This window comes from Rhyacophila brunnea, unplaced genomic scaffold, assembly GCF_057557595.1.
Source record: "Rhyacophila brunnea isolate RB1 unplaced genomic scaffold, BYU_Rbru_1.0 scaffold_18, whole genome shotgun sequence".
Taxonomy (NCBI): domain Eukaryota; kingdom Metazoa; phylum Arthropoda; class Insecta; order Trichoptera; family Rhyacophilidae; genus Rhyacophila; species Rhyacophila brunnea.
Window position 1 is genome coordinate 18,482,352 of NW_028232837.1, and position 19,536 is coordinate 18,501,887.

General features: G+C 34.0%; 1 protein-coding gene across 1 annotated transcript; it reads left to right on the forward strand.

Annotated features, from left to right (window-relative positions):
- Window positions 1-724: 724 nt before the first annotated feature.
- On the forward strand, window positions 725-19,028 carry wda (will decrease acetylation). Its single transcript, XM_085945207.1, has 12 exons — window positions 725-936; window positions 1,075-1,232; window positions 2,734-3,123; window positions 4,203-4,347; window positions 5,225-5,297; window positions 5,787-5,928; window positions 6,365-6,556; window positions 9,343-9,504; window positions 9,934-10,081; window positions 12,083-12,251; window positions 13,586-13,817; window positions 17,344-19,028. Exons 1-12 carry the CDS (start codon window positions 868-870, stop codon window positions 17,456-17,458), a joined length of 1,995 nt encoding a protein of 664 aa, XP_085801333.1. The 5' UTR covers window positions 725-867; the 3' UTR covers window positions 17,459-19,028.
- Window positions 19,029-19,536: the final 508 nt, after the last annotated feature.

Consider the following 19,536-nt stretch of genomic DNA (forward strand, 5'->3'; position numbering starts at 1 on the left):
GCTGAATTGATCCGTCTAATTGCTATGTATAGTTGACGATTGCTCACGGCTATCGTTGAACCTGGTCAGGTCTGCGAGTCTGCTGGTCTTTAGAATTAGGAATTTTTTTGGTTTTTTTGTTTTCTTTTCTGCTCGATGGATTTTTTGTCTCTTTGCGTTTATCTTACTTACTTTACGACTAGCATGACTTAACGTGTAATTTGCATAAATTATAGGTGGTAGAGATAACAAATCGGAATATCGATTATCCAGAATGTTATTTTAAGATTATTGCGTTACAATAAAATTGACAGTCTTTCCGCCTCACTTCTATCTATATTGCCGTTATTAGTGATGTCTCGCACTAATTACCAAAATTAAAATATTAATTTAATAAATATAAATATGCATAATTCAGTTTTCAATGTTATAACAACCATGTTCGATATATTTTTTTTTTAATATTAAAAGAGGTATTATTATTTTGTTGATATTATCATTTTATTTCTTTCTAATAATATTTTAGATATGATATTGCTATTGAAGTCATTACAATAAATATTCATATTTTACTAAGAGAAGTTTATATAATATATATTTTCTTACTTTTCATTAATTGTATCCCTTTTACTCTTAACCTTTCAATTTTCAGGTGTTCACCATTGCCTAATACGAATTATTATGATAAATTCGAATAATATTTTATTTTTAGTTGTGACAGCACTGGCCATAAACAAGATGTACCATTGACAATTGACACTTTCATCTGACATGTTGTATTTCGTTTCCATTGGGCCCAAAATACAAATAGAAATGGCTGTTCGGTCTAGTTTTTGTGATTTTTTTTGGTATTAGTGTATATTATAGTTTAATGACTGACGATCTAAAATGAAAAAATCAAGAAATGATGCAGTCAAGGCAGCGGTTGTATCATACCTAGAGCGTCGGAATTATACGGTACCATTACGCCACTAAATATAACCTTAAAATCCTTCTGACATTTAGCTGTAATGGTCATTTTACATACGCTGTATTATTGTTTACGTCGATTGTTGTTTCGTATTATAACTACAATTGTTGTTTTTCTTTCAATAGGAACGCGATCTATCCACAAAGCCTTCTACAGCGTTATGTTATAGCGCTGAACAGATGGCTGTATCAGCAATAATCGATGGAGAATCTGGTCGCGCCAATTCGATATTATTTTCATCCATCAATAACGACCCAGCGCAATGTGACCAACAATTCAGAAAGTGAGTAACACATCGGAAAACTCGTTCATTATTCTCCCGCCGCGATTTGTGGCGGTTCTTTCATTAATTATGAGTCAGTTTAATTTTAGGTCAATCGATGTAACTCGAAAATATATAGGCTAGCTATTATTTTAAACATCCAGCAATGCGTGAAAAATATGTATATACTATGTAAATAGTGGTCCATTAATAAACAGTACTCATTTATTCAGTAATTGTCTACTTTTTTAAGAAATGTTTTATAGTAAAAAAGAAAACATTACGACAGAAGAAAAATATAATATCTTTCTAATATGAAACTGAATCTCTCTTTTCCTATTCTAACACTGTTGCAAACATATTTTGCAATAAACAAAGTTATTGATAATGAATTGCATGGGGTATATGTAATAACAAAGAAAACCAACTGTTTCCCTAATTTATAAGTATAAGACAGTATTCACACAGTAGATTTATGAATTCTATTGAAGTATATAGTTCGGTTAGTAAAAACCCGTCATTTTCCAATGGATAAGGCACTGCTTTCTCATTGAGAGCCTCATAGTTCGATTGCCGGTGAGGTCACAACCCATCTACATGATTTTCTTTTGTGCAACTACTACACTACTGTCATTGAGCCTATTGGCTTATTGTAGTGTTAAATTAATAAATAAATATTGAAACTATGAAACAGTGGCTTTAAAAAGATTTAAAAAATCTATTTTCTATCTAACATGTCATTTTTAACAAGATACATGATTTAAAATACCATAGTGCATTCAAGTTATAAAAAAAACAAATAAAATTTGTCAATTGAAAAAATTACTACACCATATTTTAAAGCCCTAATTGTGAAACTATATATATGAACGACTATCTATGGAATGTTTCTGTGTTTACCTAGTAACTGTATGCCATCTCAATTTTGTTTTTTTCTCTTATCCACACAAGATTTTTTTACAATACAATCATATGCAACTTAAAATATGAAGAAACATTGCCAGGATATCACTCATTTTTCACTAACCAGTAAATTGAATATATAAGCGATTGTTATGAGAACCGGATTGTATTATTTTGCTATTTCATTTGACTGTGCTATTTTTTTCATCTACTTCATTGAGTAGATTTATCAGTTTATATGAGTGAATTATCTTGCAGTTTTCATTTTAAAAATTCTGCCAAATTATCTCCACAAGGTTTTAGGTATGTGGGCGCTCGAACCACTGACAGTTTTAAAGACCTTGCCATTGTGATAAACTACAATTATTAAGTTGAACACTACAGAACTGGTTGTTTCCAGGATTTTTGAAATGATTTTTAGTCAGATTGTGAAAAACTTTTTTAAGGTTTTATCACTTTATGGGGTAGCGATCATTTCATCTGCTTTATGGAAAACCACCACTGTCCACAACTATCTAAATAAAGTACTTAATAATCAGGTGAAAATTATAATAAAGTTGAAAATCTATTCATTGTGTTGTAGAGTATTTTTTTTTCTAAATTCAATGCTTTGTTTCAGGTTTGTAACATATATCAAAACCGTAGAGCCAGAATCTGTCCAGAATGAACTGACGAGCATCCTGTGCCCGCTGCTATGTCACATGTACTTGGAGATGCTCCGCGGCGGTCACCGTGGCCCTGCTTCCGTCTTCCTGAAGATGCACTCCAAGTGCCTCCCGCAGCGAGAATGCGGATCCTCGATGTTCTACAACCACCAGACCAGCGACGGCAACCTTCCGTCAGCACTCTACCGACCAAATAGCTTAGAGCAGCTCTTTCATTCCTTGCAGAACGGCACCATAGATAATGATATTCCCGAGAAAGACTTTGTTTATCAAATACTAGATGAATTAGGATCCATTTTCACATTGCAGGATGTCGATTCTAGACCGACTATAACTGCATTCAGGTATGTATGTCTTAAGACACTTTCATTGGTATGCATGCAAAGGTCTTACAATCCTATAATAATTCTGAATTTTTTGATTTCTTTCAATTTGTTGATGCTGAAATCTAAAGATGGAAAATACTGATGTTCCACGATTTCAAAATTAGCTTTCATGTTCCATCTGAAATTACCTATTTTCGGGAACTTCGGTATAACGTAAAGAAAATGGGTATTTTCTAAATAAATCAGTTAAAAAACATGCGGAAATTTTGATTGAACTTCTGTGCAAGGCTGGATTTACCATTAAGATTAAGCTTGCCCACCCACCCATACAAAATTTAATAAACATAAAAATACTTTTCAGTCTACTTACAAAATATATAAAATATATTGCAGGAATAATTTTGAGGAAATTTTCGCTACAATATTATTTTTAATATCTAACACTACAATATACCATGAGGCCCAACAATAAATAAATGTATAATGTTAGTTCTAATGCTTTAATGTTGATAGTCTGATTTGTTTAAAATATTAAAATTTAATTAAAATGGTAAAATAATGATTTCTTATTAGAAAAATGATAATTTCTAAAATCTGTTTTTAGACCTCTTAACCACCTCTCACCGTTAATTTGGGTCTGACCTTGTTCATTAATTTTATGGGAAGATATTGTATTTTTTTATTGATTTCAAATTTTGTCAACATTATTCTGTTTGGTCATAATAATGGAAACAATAGCTTAAAGGTTTTTCTAAAAAAGGCTTATTGTTAGTAAAACTTGCTATACGTGTGACCCTTTTGGGAATGCTGATATCAGTACGAAATATGTATATGTATTAAACCTTTTACTTTGTTTCTATACCACTAAATTTGAAATGTTTCATGAAGTTTTTCATCACAAAACATTATACTGAATTTACAAACACAAAATTTCCGGCTTGTGAACTCTAGGAGGTGGGAAGGTCGACCATTAATACAGAAAATCGACATTGATCACAACAACCATGATTATGTAGAGATTTAGTAATCGAATAATCAAAATTTTCTTGTAAATGAAAAAACTTGCGACATAATTGGTATTTTTTTTCTTTTTTCAGATCCTGCAAATATGAATTGCAATTATCCTTAGAAGCAATAATGTGTTTAAAAAAGTATTTAGCTAGACATAGTCATGTGATATTAATACAAGTACTACAAACGTGGTTCCATTTTGATATAATCAATAATGATGCCACTGATCAGGTTTGTCCATTACTTATTTTATACTTTTATACCTTTCAATTGTATTTTAAAGCAAATCAGTATTTACGATAATCGACAGGCTGTGTATTGAAAAGGCATAGATATTGATCAAAGCATAATAATTATCTAATGCAGTTGCTTCATAACCTTTTACACATCACATTTAAAAATTTGAATCAAACCATTTTTTTTTATTTAATTAGTAAGTTACAACATTTAAGCTTATCGAATATACATAATTTGTACACTTCAGAACAAAAATATTTATTTGATGTATTCCAAAGTGCTAGCGCACTGGAAAATATTTACATACATACCTCAATTTTACCAAACACTTTTGACGCTGATGTCTCTTGAAAAACCTACATTTTTGTAATTCCTGATCAAGAAATAAGATTGCTCACATAGATGTGTGATTGGAAAATATGTTAGATGAGTTTTTATTGAATAGTCTATATTTGAATTGATCTTCAAGGATTTACTCATTCTTCAAATCCAGGAGCTCTTCGTTTTCTTACATTAAAAGATTGGTGTTCGAAACATTATGGTATATTGACGCAAAAGAATTGCAAATCCAATCTCACCTTTGAGTGTCGGTTACGGCAAAATACATAATTAAACTTCTCAAGAATGCTCGAATGTTACCATCTATATATTAATAAATCAGAATTAAAACAAATAATAAATATTAAAAGAGAGCTTAAGCCGCTCGGCCATCGTGGTCCGACAAATTATATTTATTATATTTAATTGAGCGATTTGAGTTTACGCTTAAATTTTGCGACAATCGCTTACGGCATACTGATTGGTAAGCTCTGAATTCTAATAAAATCAACTGATAATAATTTGTTACTGAATCCTTTTATTATGTTTACAGAATTCAACCGAGAATCTGGAGGAAGAAGATGATGATTTATTGAATGAGTTGCCTAACAATTTTGATACAAATGGTAAAATTTATTTTATTTCTTTATACAGTATAATATTATATTGTCATGGCAGAAGGGCAAAGTATGGCAAACTGGTATCATGCAAAAAAACATCAGGTGTGCCGTCAGCGGTGAATGAGTTAAAATGAGATATTTCCTTTACAAAAATAAACACATTCGGCATTGGGATCAATTTAACGTACGATGTTCATTCTTTCTTCAAAACGAGAAAGTGCTTTGCCAAATCCTTTGTGGTACTCTCAGCCGTGTAGTTTTTATGATTCGGGTATTATGACTTATTATTCTGCATCTAGTCCATATATATACCAATATACATTTTTATGGGCAAAACATTTTTTCTCAATGTTAGAAATATGTCAAAAAGTATATTTTTTTGCTTTGAATTTAAATTGGGCCTTGTAGTGAAGTATAAGTGTGCTATTATATTATATGAATTTACCATGTAATAACGCTTTCCTCTTACTGATTTGCGTTTATTGTTTATTCCAGATGAAAATAATAGGTTATGTAATGGGCATACGGATTTTTTGGAAAATGAACGGGAGTTAAGAGAATTACAGGAGGCGATACAATCTGTTAGAGAACAAATACCACCACTTAAATTATTTAAGATATCGACTGCGGATACTAGGTAAGCCTCATAATTAATCATTTCAATTGTTCACAACATTACTTATTATAAAAAATTCAAAGTCAGTAGAACCTACACAAAGAATTCTACAGACTCCTCCTTAAGAATTTATAAAGCAGCATCCATCTAAACTCAACTTGAATACTGTTTGGTTATATTTAGTTGAATATAGCCATTATCCTCCCAAATTGGTATCAACTAGTATGTACTATACATCTGGAATAGAAGCAATTGAGGTTTCTGATTTCTCAGATAATCTAGAACACACAAAACACCACCAGACTAGTAGAAAATTAGCAGAGAACACTGCCATAGGATGAGCCCGTGTGATGTTCTCTAACGTCTACTGTATTCCACATTGCCTATGACGATCAATTTTATATATTTTGGTATGTAACTAACTTCATTACCGATGTTTCAATGTTTTTAATTGCAGCCTTACGTGTTCAGCAATGGATTCAGAATGTAAGCAGTTGTTTGCTGGCTTTAGTAATTCTGAAATTAGGATATGGGGCATAGGCGGTAATATAATGGATAGTAATCAACGTGTGAACGCAAATATTTCGCAAGTTGAATTAGCATGCAATGTTGTACCTGACGTTAAACATAACGAAACAAACAATATATTGTAAGTATAATTATTAATATAATAGTTCATTTGTTTAGTAATTATTTCTGTGTACGATTTGAAAGGGGAAATAAGGAGGATCTCAGGAGAGCCACAAGAAGATTACGTTTTGTATGTGAAATTCTATGTTTCTGTGTGGAATTTACTAACTGTCGTGTTGATTTGACTCATCCATTTTCTCGTATATGCAGTGTGATTCATTTGACATATTCGATTTTTAAAGCCATGCATTAGTTGAGGCACGGTCTAAAAAGATCGTTGCTAGGCGATGCGCGGATTGCGGGTGGCGGGTGAAAATGACGCCTGTCAAACGAAATATTATTTGTCATATAAATCCAACATACGTCCATTTTATGTTCTGTTTATTGTTCTATTAGTAACAATAATAATATATTCATTGACATGTTTTCTTTTTAAAGTAAATGGGTAACGTTTTTAGTCATCTTTACACGATTTTAGAATTAATTGACCCGTCACCATCACGCAGCAAAGTGACGTGTTCTTGGGTCAACATTCTCTCAGTGAATGGCAGCGAGTCCAAAATTTCGTCGCGCGTACAGTTGAAAATTATTTGGCATTTCACTGATGCGTCACCTTAAGTCTTATCTCCCATTTCTTTTCAACAAATTAATTTGTAGCATATTATACAAATTTAACCCTTTCGCTGCGAGCCATTTTCGCGGGAATTTATTTTCAGTCAAGTGATCTGTTAAAACGGTCACTACAGCTAAAACAGATCGATTCCAAAATTAAAAAATAGATTACTAGATGAACTATATATCAGTTATTCCAAATGCACCAAGAAATAAACTATATTCGTTACATTCTCACTAAAATAAATCGAAGAAAGTGAAGACGCTAAAAAATATCCAAGCTTTGACCGCGCGTTCAAAATGGCGGCTGTCCAGTCTTCACATACACAGTTTCAACACATACTACCGAGCAATTCGCCGCGTTTGTATTCGTTATACACAGGGCTGTGTTGAGTACATGCTGCCGTAGTTGATTACGGTCTATGACAGATATATTACTAAATCACTTGTGGAATAATCAGTGGGTTATCGCTTATCGCATTTAGTAAGTCGTAAACTCAAATTTTATTACCATTTCAAATTCTGAACCTATATTTATTTTCGTCGCCATAAAATAATGTCATCCACTTATTCATTAGGATGTTTTGGAGAATAAAACACTAAAAATAATTACCGCACTGCTAAAATACTATTATGATATAATTTATGAGGCGCCGTCGGCTTTTTCATTGTACAAAGGGCCTGTCGAATAATCGCCAGGCATAATATGAGCATGTGAACAGAGCTAACACAGTTTCGTGGCACATAAAAATAAAAATTATTACCCATTATAATAATGTAAATATCAAATATGGAACAATGAACAAAGCCAAACAAGTTTACTGGAGAGCTGTGCATCGATAAAATATTTTCCAGCATTATTTTTTCGATAATATTATGTGGTAGTGACATTTTGGCGGGTGAAATAATTATTTCACATATATTTATAATGACAAAAAATACTAAAAACAAATCTTCAAAATGTTTCTATCGAGATCACAGATCACTAAGAAAAAATACATAACACTAACGTAATCATAATAATTAATTAAAAGGTAAATAAAAATATTATCGATGCACACTTTTCGATGCATGACCAATGTTTTGTTTTGATAACCCTGGTGACACATCTAGTACAGCCGTCTTCGCAATGGCGCGCGATTCAAACGACTGAATAACGAGTGTTCTTTTCAAAAATATATTTCCTTGTGTTTTACTTGACATTTTTATGATCTGTTGCCTGATATGTCTACCTAAAGGTTTGAACTAATTTTTAAAGCATATTATCCACAAGTGTCTCTTCTAGTTTGGTCAAAAATACGAGATAAAGTCTATGGCATGTTTACATGCCATACGCAGGGATAGGGTTAAGAATGACAAAATTCTCATTTTCCCAACCATGTACGATCCTAATAAGATCATATGGGCCTTCACATTTACACCAATATATGATATGTAGCCAAGAGCTCTTTTCATTTTTGGACCACGGTGTGTAGAGGCTGTGACTGTAAATTCTCGAGAAAAAATTAGAAAGGTTGATTGTCATTTCTCACGAATTTTTTTGATATTCGCTCTCATACTTTTAAATAAATTATTGAGAAATTAATAAACCAATCCCAAATTATAGAGAATCAAATATTCTTGAATCTTGAGAATCGAAAAAATCATCAAAACAAGCCTAATATAAGCATATCTAAGAGTAAGCCAGTCGGATAAAGTCACAGTTTGCAGTCTCAAAAATTGCTTCAGAACCCTCCACCATGTACTTCAACTAATACGGGGTTCAAACTGCACGTATTTCTTTCACCTATGTGTATGTATACTTAAATGAACGCCCATGATGACCAAGCGGTTACTGTGTCACAAGTCCCGTGTCGAATCTCGGGTCCCAAAATTTTTTCAAATCTGTCAAATGTGTGTTTGGACCTAATAGGTTGGGCAAGTGGCTAACATCCATTTCTCAATAAAACAAAAATCTGTTAATACGCCTTCCACTCCGTGGGCGTCCATATGATCTTCTTAGGATCAATCATAGTAAAAAAAAAACATTAATATTGATGTTGTACAAATAACACTGTACAATACTTTGGACACATTGCAACACGTATTGATCAATATAAACGCTAACTAGTGGTAAAGCATCACCTTAATTGAGATTTCGAATTTCTTACATTAGGCACTAAATAATTTATCTGTATTTCCGTGTGATTTCAGTGACCCTTCTGTTGGCGTGTGTTTACGAGGGCATTCCGGCTCAGTACAAGCTGTAAGGCTTTTAGAAGCAGCCGATAAGTCTGGAGTTCTAGTTTCCGTCTCACATGACACTACCATCAGGGCGTGGAGGATGTCCGATCACAGCTGTGCTGCTATTTATAGGTAAAAACAGTCCTGTTATTCACCATAGGGGCCATAGCCCAAGGGCCCTGAAGCCTAAAAAATAAATTAATTTGTAAGGGAAAAGTCTTTTTCCTGCCGCCATGAATTAAATTAATTCATGTATGTTGCACTATTAGTCAATATCGATTTTGTTCACTTCTAATCTCAGTAGAGATATGTTAGCTTTATTAGATCTTGTTAGTAAATAATATGTGATTTTTTTAAACAAAAATTAAGACCTTTTTTAATTATATACGTACCCACCTTTGTAGCATCCCTGATAGATATTAATTAGCCCTTGCCCTTTGGATAAATTCGTCCTTGGGTGATGGTCGTTTTTATTCATTATATCTACTTGAGAATTACTGAATATCTTTTGTGGATACCTACAATGATTGCATTATTAATTGTTGTTTCCTAACTTTTCAGAGGCCACAACTACCCCGTTTGGTGCCTTGATGTAGCCAGGCATGGAGTTTACATGGCGTCAGGTTCACATGACAGAACGGCAAAGCTATGGTCATTGGATAGAACATTTCCCCTGCGAATATTTGCTGGACACAATCTAGATGTTAATGTGAGTTTGATTGAATCATCGCTTTCCAATGAACTTCGAAACCTACTCAACGATCTTCAATTGTCATAATTATTATCTTCATTTAAGTTAATCTAAAATCCAGAGTAAAACTGCCTTCATGCTCTCGAATAATATATTTTCTGATGTACATAATGATATTATATATTATAATAATTGTTTTAGAGTATTAACTTCAGTCAAACTGTCTAGGTTTTTTTTGGCTTATGCTCCTTGTTCCCGAACTCCCCACTAGTACTATCACTCTCGCGGTAATACTTTGTCTTAGGCGTTAGCGCTGTGTTAGTTGTTAGTGTCGTGGCAATCAACGCTCAATACCTATGCCGGTAATGACGTCTCGACGGGTTACAAGTAAACAGATATTAATGTCACTAATAATGAACAATGACTGAATTATTTATAGTGTGCCTGGCGCACAAAGGATAATGGTGTGAGATAGGTAAGAAATTTGTATTGGATTAGCGCTGACATATTTGGCCCAAACACTACCAATAAATTAATATTCAAATTCCAATTTATTTACATTATAAATGTAAATGAAGCGAACACTAATTATTATAAATTCAAAATGTCCACAACATGACATGAAAGACAATAAGTAACATTAAACAGAACGGAATGTAATAAGAAAAATCCATACAAAATCATAAAAAGTACACCGAATCAGCAAAGTAGACCCTATCTTACGAATTTATAATACAACATCCACCTAACTTACCTCACATACGTGGAATATTATCAATATCTGAAGTGGCCATAAACTCAAGTTTTTTACAAGAAATGAAAATATAATTAATATTAAATTCTACAGGTTTTTAAAAAAAGTTTGTCGATAACTATTTCAGTTGTAACACCATTATCAAGACTATTCAGATAGGCCGTTTGCCGAAGATAGGTTATTTAAATAACCAAAGTACTCAAACACTGTAATTTTGATAAATTTTTGTAAATTTTTATATCCATTTTAAAAAAACCCACTTAGGGTTTTCAAAGTATTAATAATATTACAATTTATAATAAGTGTACAAATTCATAATATTGCTGGAACGAATAAGAAAATGTATTCAGTCTCTATCTATACACGTATAGTATTTAAGCAAAGGCAAACGGCCTATCTGAATAGTCTTGATAATGGTGTTACAACCGAAATAGCTATCGACAAACCTTTTTCAAAAACCTGTAGAATTTAATATTAATTATATTTTCATTTCTTGTAAAATGGAATTCTACCAAGTAAATGCTAACTCAATTAATCAAGTTTTTTACTTACTAACCTTTAACTCACTGCGTAATGTCAGTGTTTATTCAATTCTATTTATCTGACTTATCTAAAAGTTGTGAGTTTCTATTGGGATATTAAGCATTGTGAATTTATAGCTTGTGCTAATGTAATGTGTATGATATATTCTTTTTAATTGACATTACCAATGGCAGGTTAGTTCTGCACGCTGACACAATAAACAATTAGCGTTCCAGCGGGTCTATTCAATACGCAAGGCTGCTAAAGTGATAAGTGATAGTATTTACGGCTAACTAGGGTAGGTTTGTATGGAGTTATCAGCACTTATTGTAACAATTACAATAAGTTGGCTGGTATTGTTGCAATAAGTGCTATATTTTAACAGTGATTCTCTTGACTGTGATAAAATTTAGAGCGAGAGAGAGACAGTTCTGACTGATGAGACGGCTTACTTATTGTAACAATTATAATACCTCAATACATAATGTATGTAATAAATACTATCACTTTATCACTTTAGCGGTCTTGTGTATAGAATAGACCCGCTGATCTCTAAGATGGATAATAGTATTATGCAATACTTTTAAAGCTATCAGCTAACCGTAAATTACTGATTTTTTTTTTCCTCGCCATATAATATGATTACGATGTATTTTACTTCATTATAATAATATGGTTGATTCTTCGCGACTTCATTACTAATGAATATTATTATAACTGGAGAATCATTGAAATTATTGCAGACAATCAGTTTCCATCCAAACGGCAACTACATTGCGACAGGCAGCGCAGACAAGACCGTGCGGCTGTGGTGTGTGTCCACGGGTCAACAGGTCAGGCTGTTCCCTGGCCACCGAGGTTCCGTCCACTGTCTCGCCTTCAGCCCTGATGGAAAGCTCATCGCCAGCGCAGGTAAAAAAACTACCCCGACAACATTATCATGTAATACAGGTAACCCCCCATTCATCGCGGGGATATGTTCTGGACATGGTCGCGATAAACGAAATTTCGCGATCAACGGGGAGATTCCCTTGTTTGGCCTCTCTACGTTTACATATTGTGCAAAATTCTGTCAAGTAATGCATTACAGCCACGTTTTATAGCACTCACTCGCTCGTAATCTTCATCGTTCTCTTCTAACAACTCCATGCATTGATTGTGAAGAGAAAGGGCCTTTTCAACAGTTTTACCACTTAACTTTCACACGGGAACAGGTTCGGAGACGTCATTTGCTAGGGACGTATGGCAGTCCATTTCCTGCAGCTCTTCATTAGTTAAGGGTTCCCCGTGTGATTTTAACAAAGTCTGAATATCATCTACATCATCACCTTCGATGCCTCCAGATATGGCTATAAGACTCTCTTTGGTGATATTTTGAATATCATTTTCATAATTGCAGTGAACTTTAACAATTTCACTGATCAACCTTTTCCAAACACCCTTCACACACGACTGGGTGACTTCAATCCATGCTTCGTCGACGTTTCTGATAGCTTTCATAATATTGTTTCCACCAAACGCGCATGGCATCTCTATCATCTCCATCGGTTTTTTCGATAAGTTGAGAGAAGAAGAGTTAGACGATCCTTGGATGCTTTAAATCCAAAAGCAGTCTTCTCCTCTATGGAAACAAATGTACGTGTTGGCATTCGTTTCCAATAGAGTCCTGTCTCATCCACTACATAAAATTTGGTGGATAATTTCCCCTTTCCACAATTTCCAATTTTAAAAAAAGATAGCGATATAACGAATCCGCACTCGCCGGGGTCGCGATGAATGAGGGTTACCTGTATCTTGAAATTATTACAAGCATCGTTTGAAAAACCTTTGAAGATTTGGTAACTATGTTTGAAATTATATTTAGCTCCCATTTATAAGAATGTTACATTTATTTGAAAGTCATGGCTTCCGGATCAGTAAAATCAAATATCTGATGCTACTTCGCTGTTTGCTTTGAGTCTAAAAATCTTGTAAAACTAGGAAGCGTTTGCATTTTTTTTTTCTACTTAAAAGGGTGCTAGTGGAACATCACCACGGTATATCATTTATGTACATGTATATTTTATAATTTTCCTATGTGGACCTGAACATGACGTGTCGGCCAGGTAGGGGTTTCTCAAGTTTCTAGAAAATGTTCCACTGAACAAGAAAGATTGGGTATTGAAAACAACCCTCAGGAGAAAAGAATGTTATCCTAAATATTATTATAAGAAAACATTTATGAAATTGTAATGTTTCCATTTCAGGTGAAGACAAACGAATTAAAGTGTGGGACATAGCGAGCGGGAACTGTCTCCACGATCTGAAAGGGCACCAGAACGTGGTGACGGGGCTGGACTGGACTGCCGCTGGTGAGAGCGAGCGGCCTCCCAAAGGCCTAGAGACCAATGGACTGAAAACAACCACTGACTACGGATCACTGACTTCCGTCAGTATGGATGCCACTGTCAAATTGTGGGACTGTCAATTTAAGTACAAGTAAGGGAATAATCTATTTAAGACTTGTCATAAGTTTTGACACATTTCTTTATGTTTGAATCATAATTAGCAACTATGTACATAGTATGTATGTAAAGTAAGAATGACAAAACTCTCAAACATATTACCTCTAGGGATTGCAATACCGGTACCTATTTCAAAACCGGTATCCCAGTATTTTTCGATACCAAAATACCGGTTTTAAAAATCAGACAATACCGATTCGATATTCGGTATTGAAAGTGGAAAAAAATGTATTAATTAACGTAAAAGGCTTAACATTTAGCAGGACTGCATTTTTTTTTGTCGGGTTACGCTATGTCTGGTTTACCTTCGTGGCCCTTCATCGTCGTTGGTGACCATCAATGACACATAAAATATTATTATTTTAAAGATTTTTATATATATATATATATATTGGTAAATACAGTAGAACCTCGATTATCCGAATTGTTCAAAATAAAACAAAAAGATTGCCTAACATTTTTTTGGTCGTTGTTTGGCGCATTTGTTCCAATAACATCTGGTGTAAAATATGAGTCATGCACCTGTGTAAAAAAAATTAGGTCAGTAGTCTTCCAAATTCAATACGCATTAGATGTTTGTTTCTTGAAAATTATCGGTCACGATTTAAATATTTATTTTTATTATTACCGATATGTCATCAAAAAGAAAACGTGTCTATTATCATTAAAAGACAAATAATTGGATATAATCGATGCTTTGAAACGCAGTGACTCGGGACGTTATCTATCTAATAAATATGGTGTCAGAACGTCAACTATCTCGGATATAAAAAAAAGTGAAACTATTGTAAAGTTTACTAATTTTTTAATGTCAGAATATGTAAGCTCAGAGCGGAAAGTTATGAAAAAATCAGGAAATAAAGAAGTTGAAGAGTGTATTTTTATGTGGTTCATTTTCGTCAGATTTCAGTGTTTAGATGTCGCCATGAAATGGCTTGAGAACCAAGAAGATTTATTAGCAACTTATATATCTTAAGAGTATTCGCGATTTGGCAGCTTCTAGAAGAAGAATCAAAAATCGATAACTGATTTTTTTAATAAAAAATAATGGTACTGTTCGGTTAAAGCGGATACAGCGGAAAACGCATTTTGAAAATAGCCGATAAACTGGATTATTTGTTATGTTAACCTAACCTAACCTAACCCAAACTAACAAATAATCCAGTTTATCGGCTATTTTCAAAATGCGTTTTCCGCTGTATCCGCTTTAACCGAACAGTACCAAAATAATTTATTATACATAATATGTGAATGTAGGTATAATATGTAAATCTAGAAAATAAAAATTATTCATACTGAATATATTTGTCTTTCCCTGTCAATTATGATTTTTTTTCGATTATCCGGATTTTTTCTTAACCGGACTATCTTCATCCCCAATTAGTCCGGATAATCGAGGTTCTACTGTACTTCTGTTTTTTCCAATTAATTTACAAATACCGGTATTCAATAGGAAATACCGCTATTGGTATTTTCATTCGGAATTGCAATCCCTAATTACCTCTGAATAAGATATGGATACGTAATCTTAGACAAGACTTATACTCACAATTTCAAGTATGAAGCATACGGCCAATTGCAATAGTTGTGTGACATCGATTTGCTACCTATCTATGCAAAATATCAATGTCGACAGAAATGTCAGATAGAAAATATTGCTAGAATACTCATGATATGACTCCCATCTATTTATAGTCAAAATTATTTATATACATTTATTGTACGAGGGTGGGTCAATAATTCCTTAGAAAAAAGCATTAAAACAGTTTTTATTTTTGTATTTTTTTTTTATTTCTCAACATAATCTTCTTGGAGCTCAATACACTTGGTAAGACGTTTCTCAATTTTTTTTAAACCGTCAGAAAAATAAGTTTTCGGAAGGTCCTCAAAATAAGCATTTGTCCGATCGATGACTTCTTCATTTGAAAAAAAACGTTGTCCACTTAGCCATTTTTTTAAGTTTGGGAAAAGGAAAAAGTCACTGGGGGCTAAATCTGGTGAATACGGTGGGTGGTCGACCAATTCGAACTTCAATTCTTCAATTTTAGCCATTGATCGTAAACATGTGTGAACACGGGCATTGTCCTGATGAAAGAAGATTTTTTTCCTGTTTAAATGAGGCCGTTTTTCTTCAATTTTGTTTTTTAGCTGGTCCAATAAAGATGCATAATAATCCCTTGTTATTGTTTTTCCTTTTTCCAAATAGTCAACGAAAATAATTTCACGTGCATCCCAAAATACAGTAGCCATAACCTTACCAGCTGATTTTACGGTTTTCGCCTTCTTGGGTCATGGTTTGCCTTCGCAATCCACTGCTTTGACTGTTCTTTCGTCTCGGGAGTATAGTGGTGTATCCATGTTTTATCTACAGTCACAAAGCGACGAAAAAATTCATCCGGATTGCGTTGCATGAGCGACAACAGGGCTTTAGAGGCCACCAACCTATTGCGTTTATTGTCGACTGTGAGCAAACGCGGCACCCATCTTGCAGAAATATTTTTCATGCCCAATTTGTCATGTAAAATAGAAATGACGCTACCTTTTGAGATCCCTGTAACCTCAATTATCTCACTCAACTTTAATCTTCGGTCACTTAACACCATATCGTGGATTTTATTGATCATTTCTGGTGTAGTCACCTCTACAGGACGTCCTGAGCGTGGTTCATCTTTTGTTGATGTACGACCACGTTTAAATTCAATTAACCAGTTATAAATAGTTGCAAGTGAAGGAGCAGATATGCCGTGAACTAAATCCAACTCATTTTTTATTTCCTTTGCTGTTAACCCTTTTATATTAAAATGTTTAATAACAGCTCTAAACTCAATTTTCTCCATTTTCCATTTTTCCATTTTCCACAAGCAAATTTTTTTTTTAAATGTACGAGAAACACACAACAACCCGACCAATCTGATTGAAACTTCGCAGCATACTGAATCGGTAGTGCCGCTGCATGAAAACAAACCGCTTACAGTACTAGTCGCGCCACCTGTCGGCTTTTCTAAGGACTTATTGACCCACCCTCGTATGTGTTCTTTGATGTCATTGGAAATAGTATGATTAGTTAGTACCTATGTTACTTCTTGATCTTATCGTACCATCCCTTATCAGAGATCAGTGGAGCTGCACTTGTACCGTTCACGGAGGTTTTTAAACTATAAAATGCGGCTACCATCCTCTGCTACGTTTACAATTGATGGTTCCTTGGATAATGCATTGGAGAATGCTGTACTTTTATCCTCTCATAATGTGGCCGAAGTAATGTAGTTTTCTGATTTTAAGACTACACAGAACTTCTCTGTCCTTTCCAATTCGTTTGAGGACGTCAACATAGTCAGTCCATGGAATTTTGAGGATGTATCTATACGGCTACATCTCGAAAGTCTCAACTCTCTTTAACATCTCCTAGTTTAGCATCCATACGATAGAAAAGAATTGGGAGAACTCTATCTCAACCTATGTTACTACATATTAACTTATTGTGTTTGTTTCTGTTGCAGGAGTAATTCAAGTCATGAACCATCGCCGGCTACCTTCAACACAAAGTGCTCGCACCTCGTGATGTCCCGACTTTGTTCCAACTGGCTTGTAGCCGTCGGTTCTGTGCTCACTTGAACAAATTAAATCGTCGTATGATACAAACGTGATATTGAAACTCTATAAGGCTTAATTCCTCTACCTGAGAATATTTTGAATTTGTGTATTATAATTAAATATATGTGCGTTCGATTTCAAGATATCAGGCCTCGGGAGGAATATTCGTCTTTGTATGTGGCAATAAATGACAAATTACTCAGGTGCATAGTATTATTGTAAAACAGAGACATTGCCGTTATAAGAAATCGAATCTGAACTTTGTATAAATTCTTGTTTGTTGAGTTCACAGAATTGTTCATGTTTCAATAATTTATGTCTTTTAGGTTGCTAAGCCAAAAGCGCGTATCTGTCAATCTTTATCTGTTTTTCTACATAATGAAAATACAAAACTACACAGTTTCGTGTACATATTTTTAACTAACGACCTACCACAAAAAATTGTTACCTCGTCACGGAATAACTCATACTGACATACTTTTGGGGCACCGAAGATGATATTCTAAATTATCTTCTTCTTTTCGTGCCATATCCGTTATCGGACGGATGTCGGCGTTGAGTTAGGCCATTTTATCAGCCATATTCATTATCTTGGGAAAAATACTCCAGTGGTTTTCCCGTACCTTCTGGAGAAATATTGACTTTCCGGTCCAGATCCGCTGTATTTTGTTAATTTTAACAGGGTCACCTCTTGAAGGATGTGGTACTTGTGACACATACCAAGCGATCTTAAAAAGGGAGAGGTTAACGATTTTCAACTGGATTTATATTCGCATCACCTTATCTGTGGAGCAACGTTCCCTCTAATTGTTCTATTGTGTGTGCAGATCATCAATGCATCTGAGCAGTGGCGTAACTACCCGGTGCAGTAAATTTACACCTCCCCACACAAACACACATACAATTTTTCATTAAAACTTATACCTACGTCATTATTTTCAAAAGTCCACCTCTTCAAAATTTTCAATTTCGTAACAGCATCCCGGTAAACACTAAAATACGTATCTTCTTTTCGTATACTTTGGCACGAGATAGAACGTGACAGATATAGTGATCTCGCTTGACGTAAAATTTTACTTGCATGCTCGCGTTAGTCGCACTTGACTTTCGTCTTCCGAGAAATGAGTCGAAGACTTGTGCATGTGATTGATGTGGTTTCGTGCAGTCGGGCAAAACTAAAATTTGGCAAAGGAAACTTTCTTTTACATTATTTTTGTGTGAGGACTGTGCGGGTGATGAAAACATGTGTGCGCGCACACCTTACAGGGAACATTGCCGTGGAGTAGTAAAGACCAGTGACTGTTTGACTAGTAAAGGTGCTACCTTTCCTACTCCACTTTACCTAATTCTAAACCCCATAAATAACTAACTCTTTTTTGCTAAAATGTCCTTAGGCCTTTTTGGCTTAGCAAACTTGAATTACTAATAGTATTAGTTCATCAATTATATTGTTTTTATTGATCAGCATGATGTCAAGTTCATGTAAAATTGTAAATGTAAACAGAGAATATATACATAAATCTGCGGCTCAGTTTTAAAAGGTCCTATGTCATTTATTTGCTATTGACAAATCGTGAGCAAAGTTTTTTTTAAATAAATCAAAAATTATAGATATATATTTTTTATTGGTGAATTTGGTTCTTAGCTCGGTCGCATATACAAATTCGTGTCGACTACAACAATTTGAATTTGTCGATGTGATTTTGTTTCATTCACAAAATACATGTAACCTAATATATCGTCGCACATAGCGTCAGTACGACATTCTTGGTAGAAAAAAACATCCGCTTGTTGCATGTAACATATTTCACTCTGCATGGGCCGCAGGTAGAATAGCAAAATCTTGCAACGGTTTTTTCATCAGTTTCGGCATGGTCCCGCCTGCGCGTGCAGAAAAGATTTGCAACATTGCTGTTTTGATTTATAACTATGTCTCAATCGAGACGATTTTGTATGTGCGACTGGGCTTATGAATAGTCAAAATTCATTTGTTTAATATTATGATGGTAAAAATATAGTTAACATTAGACCATATTTTACACAATGAACATTATCATTACCATAGAATTTTATAGTATTATATGGATTACGTTTTAGGA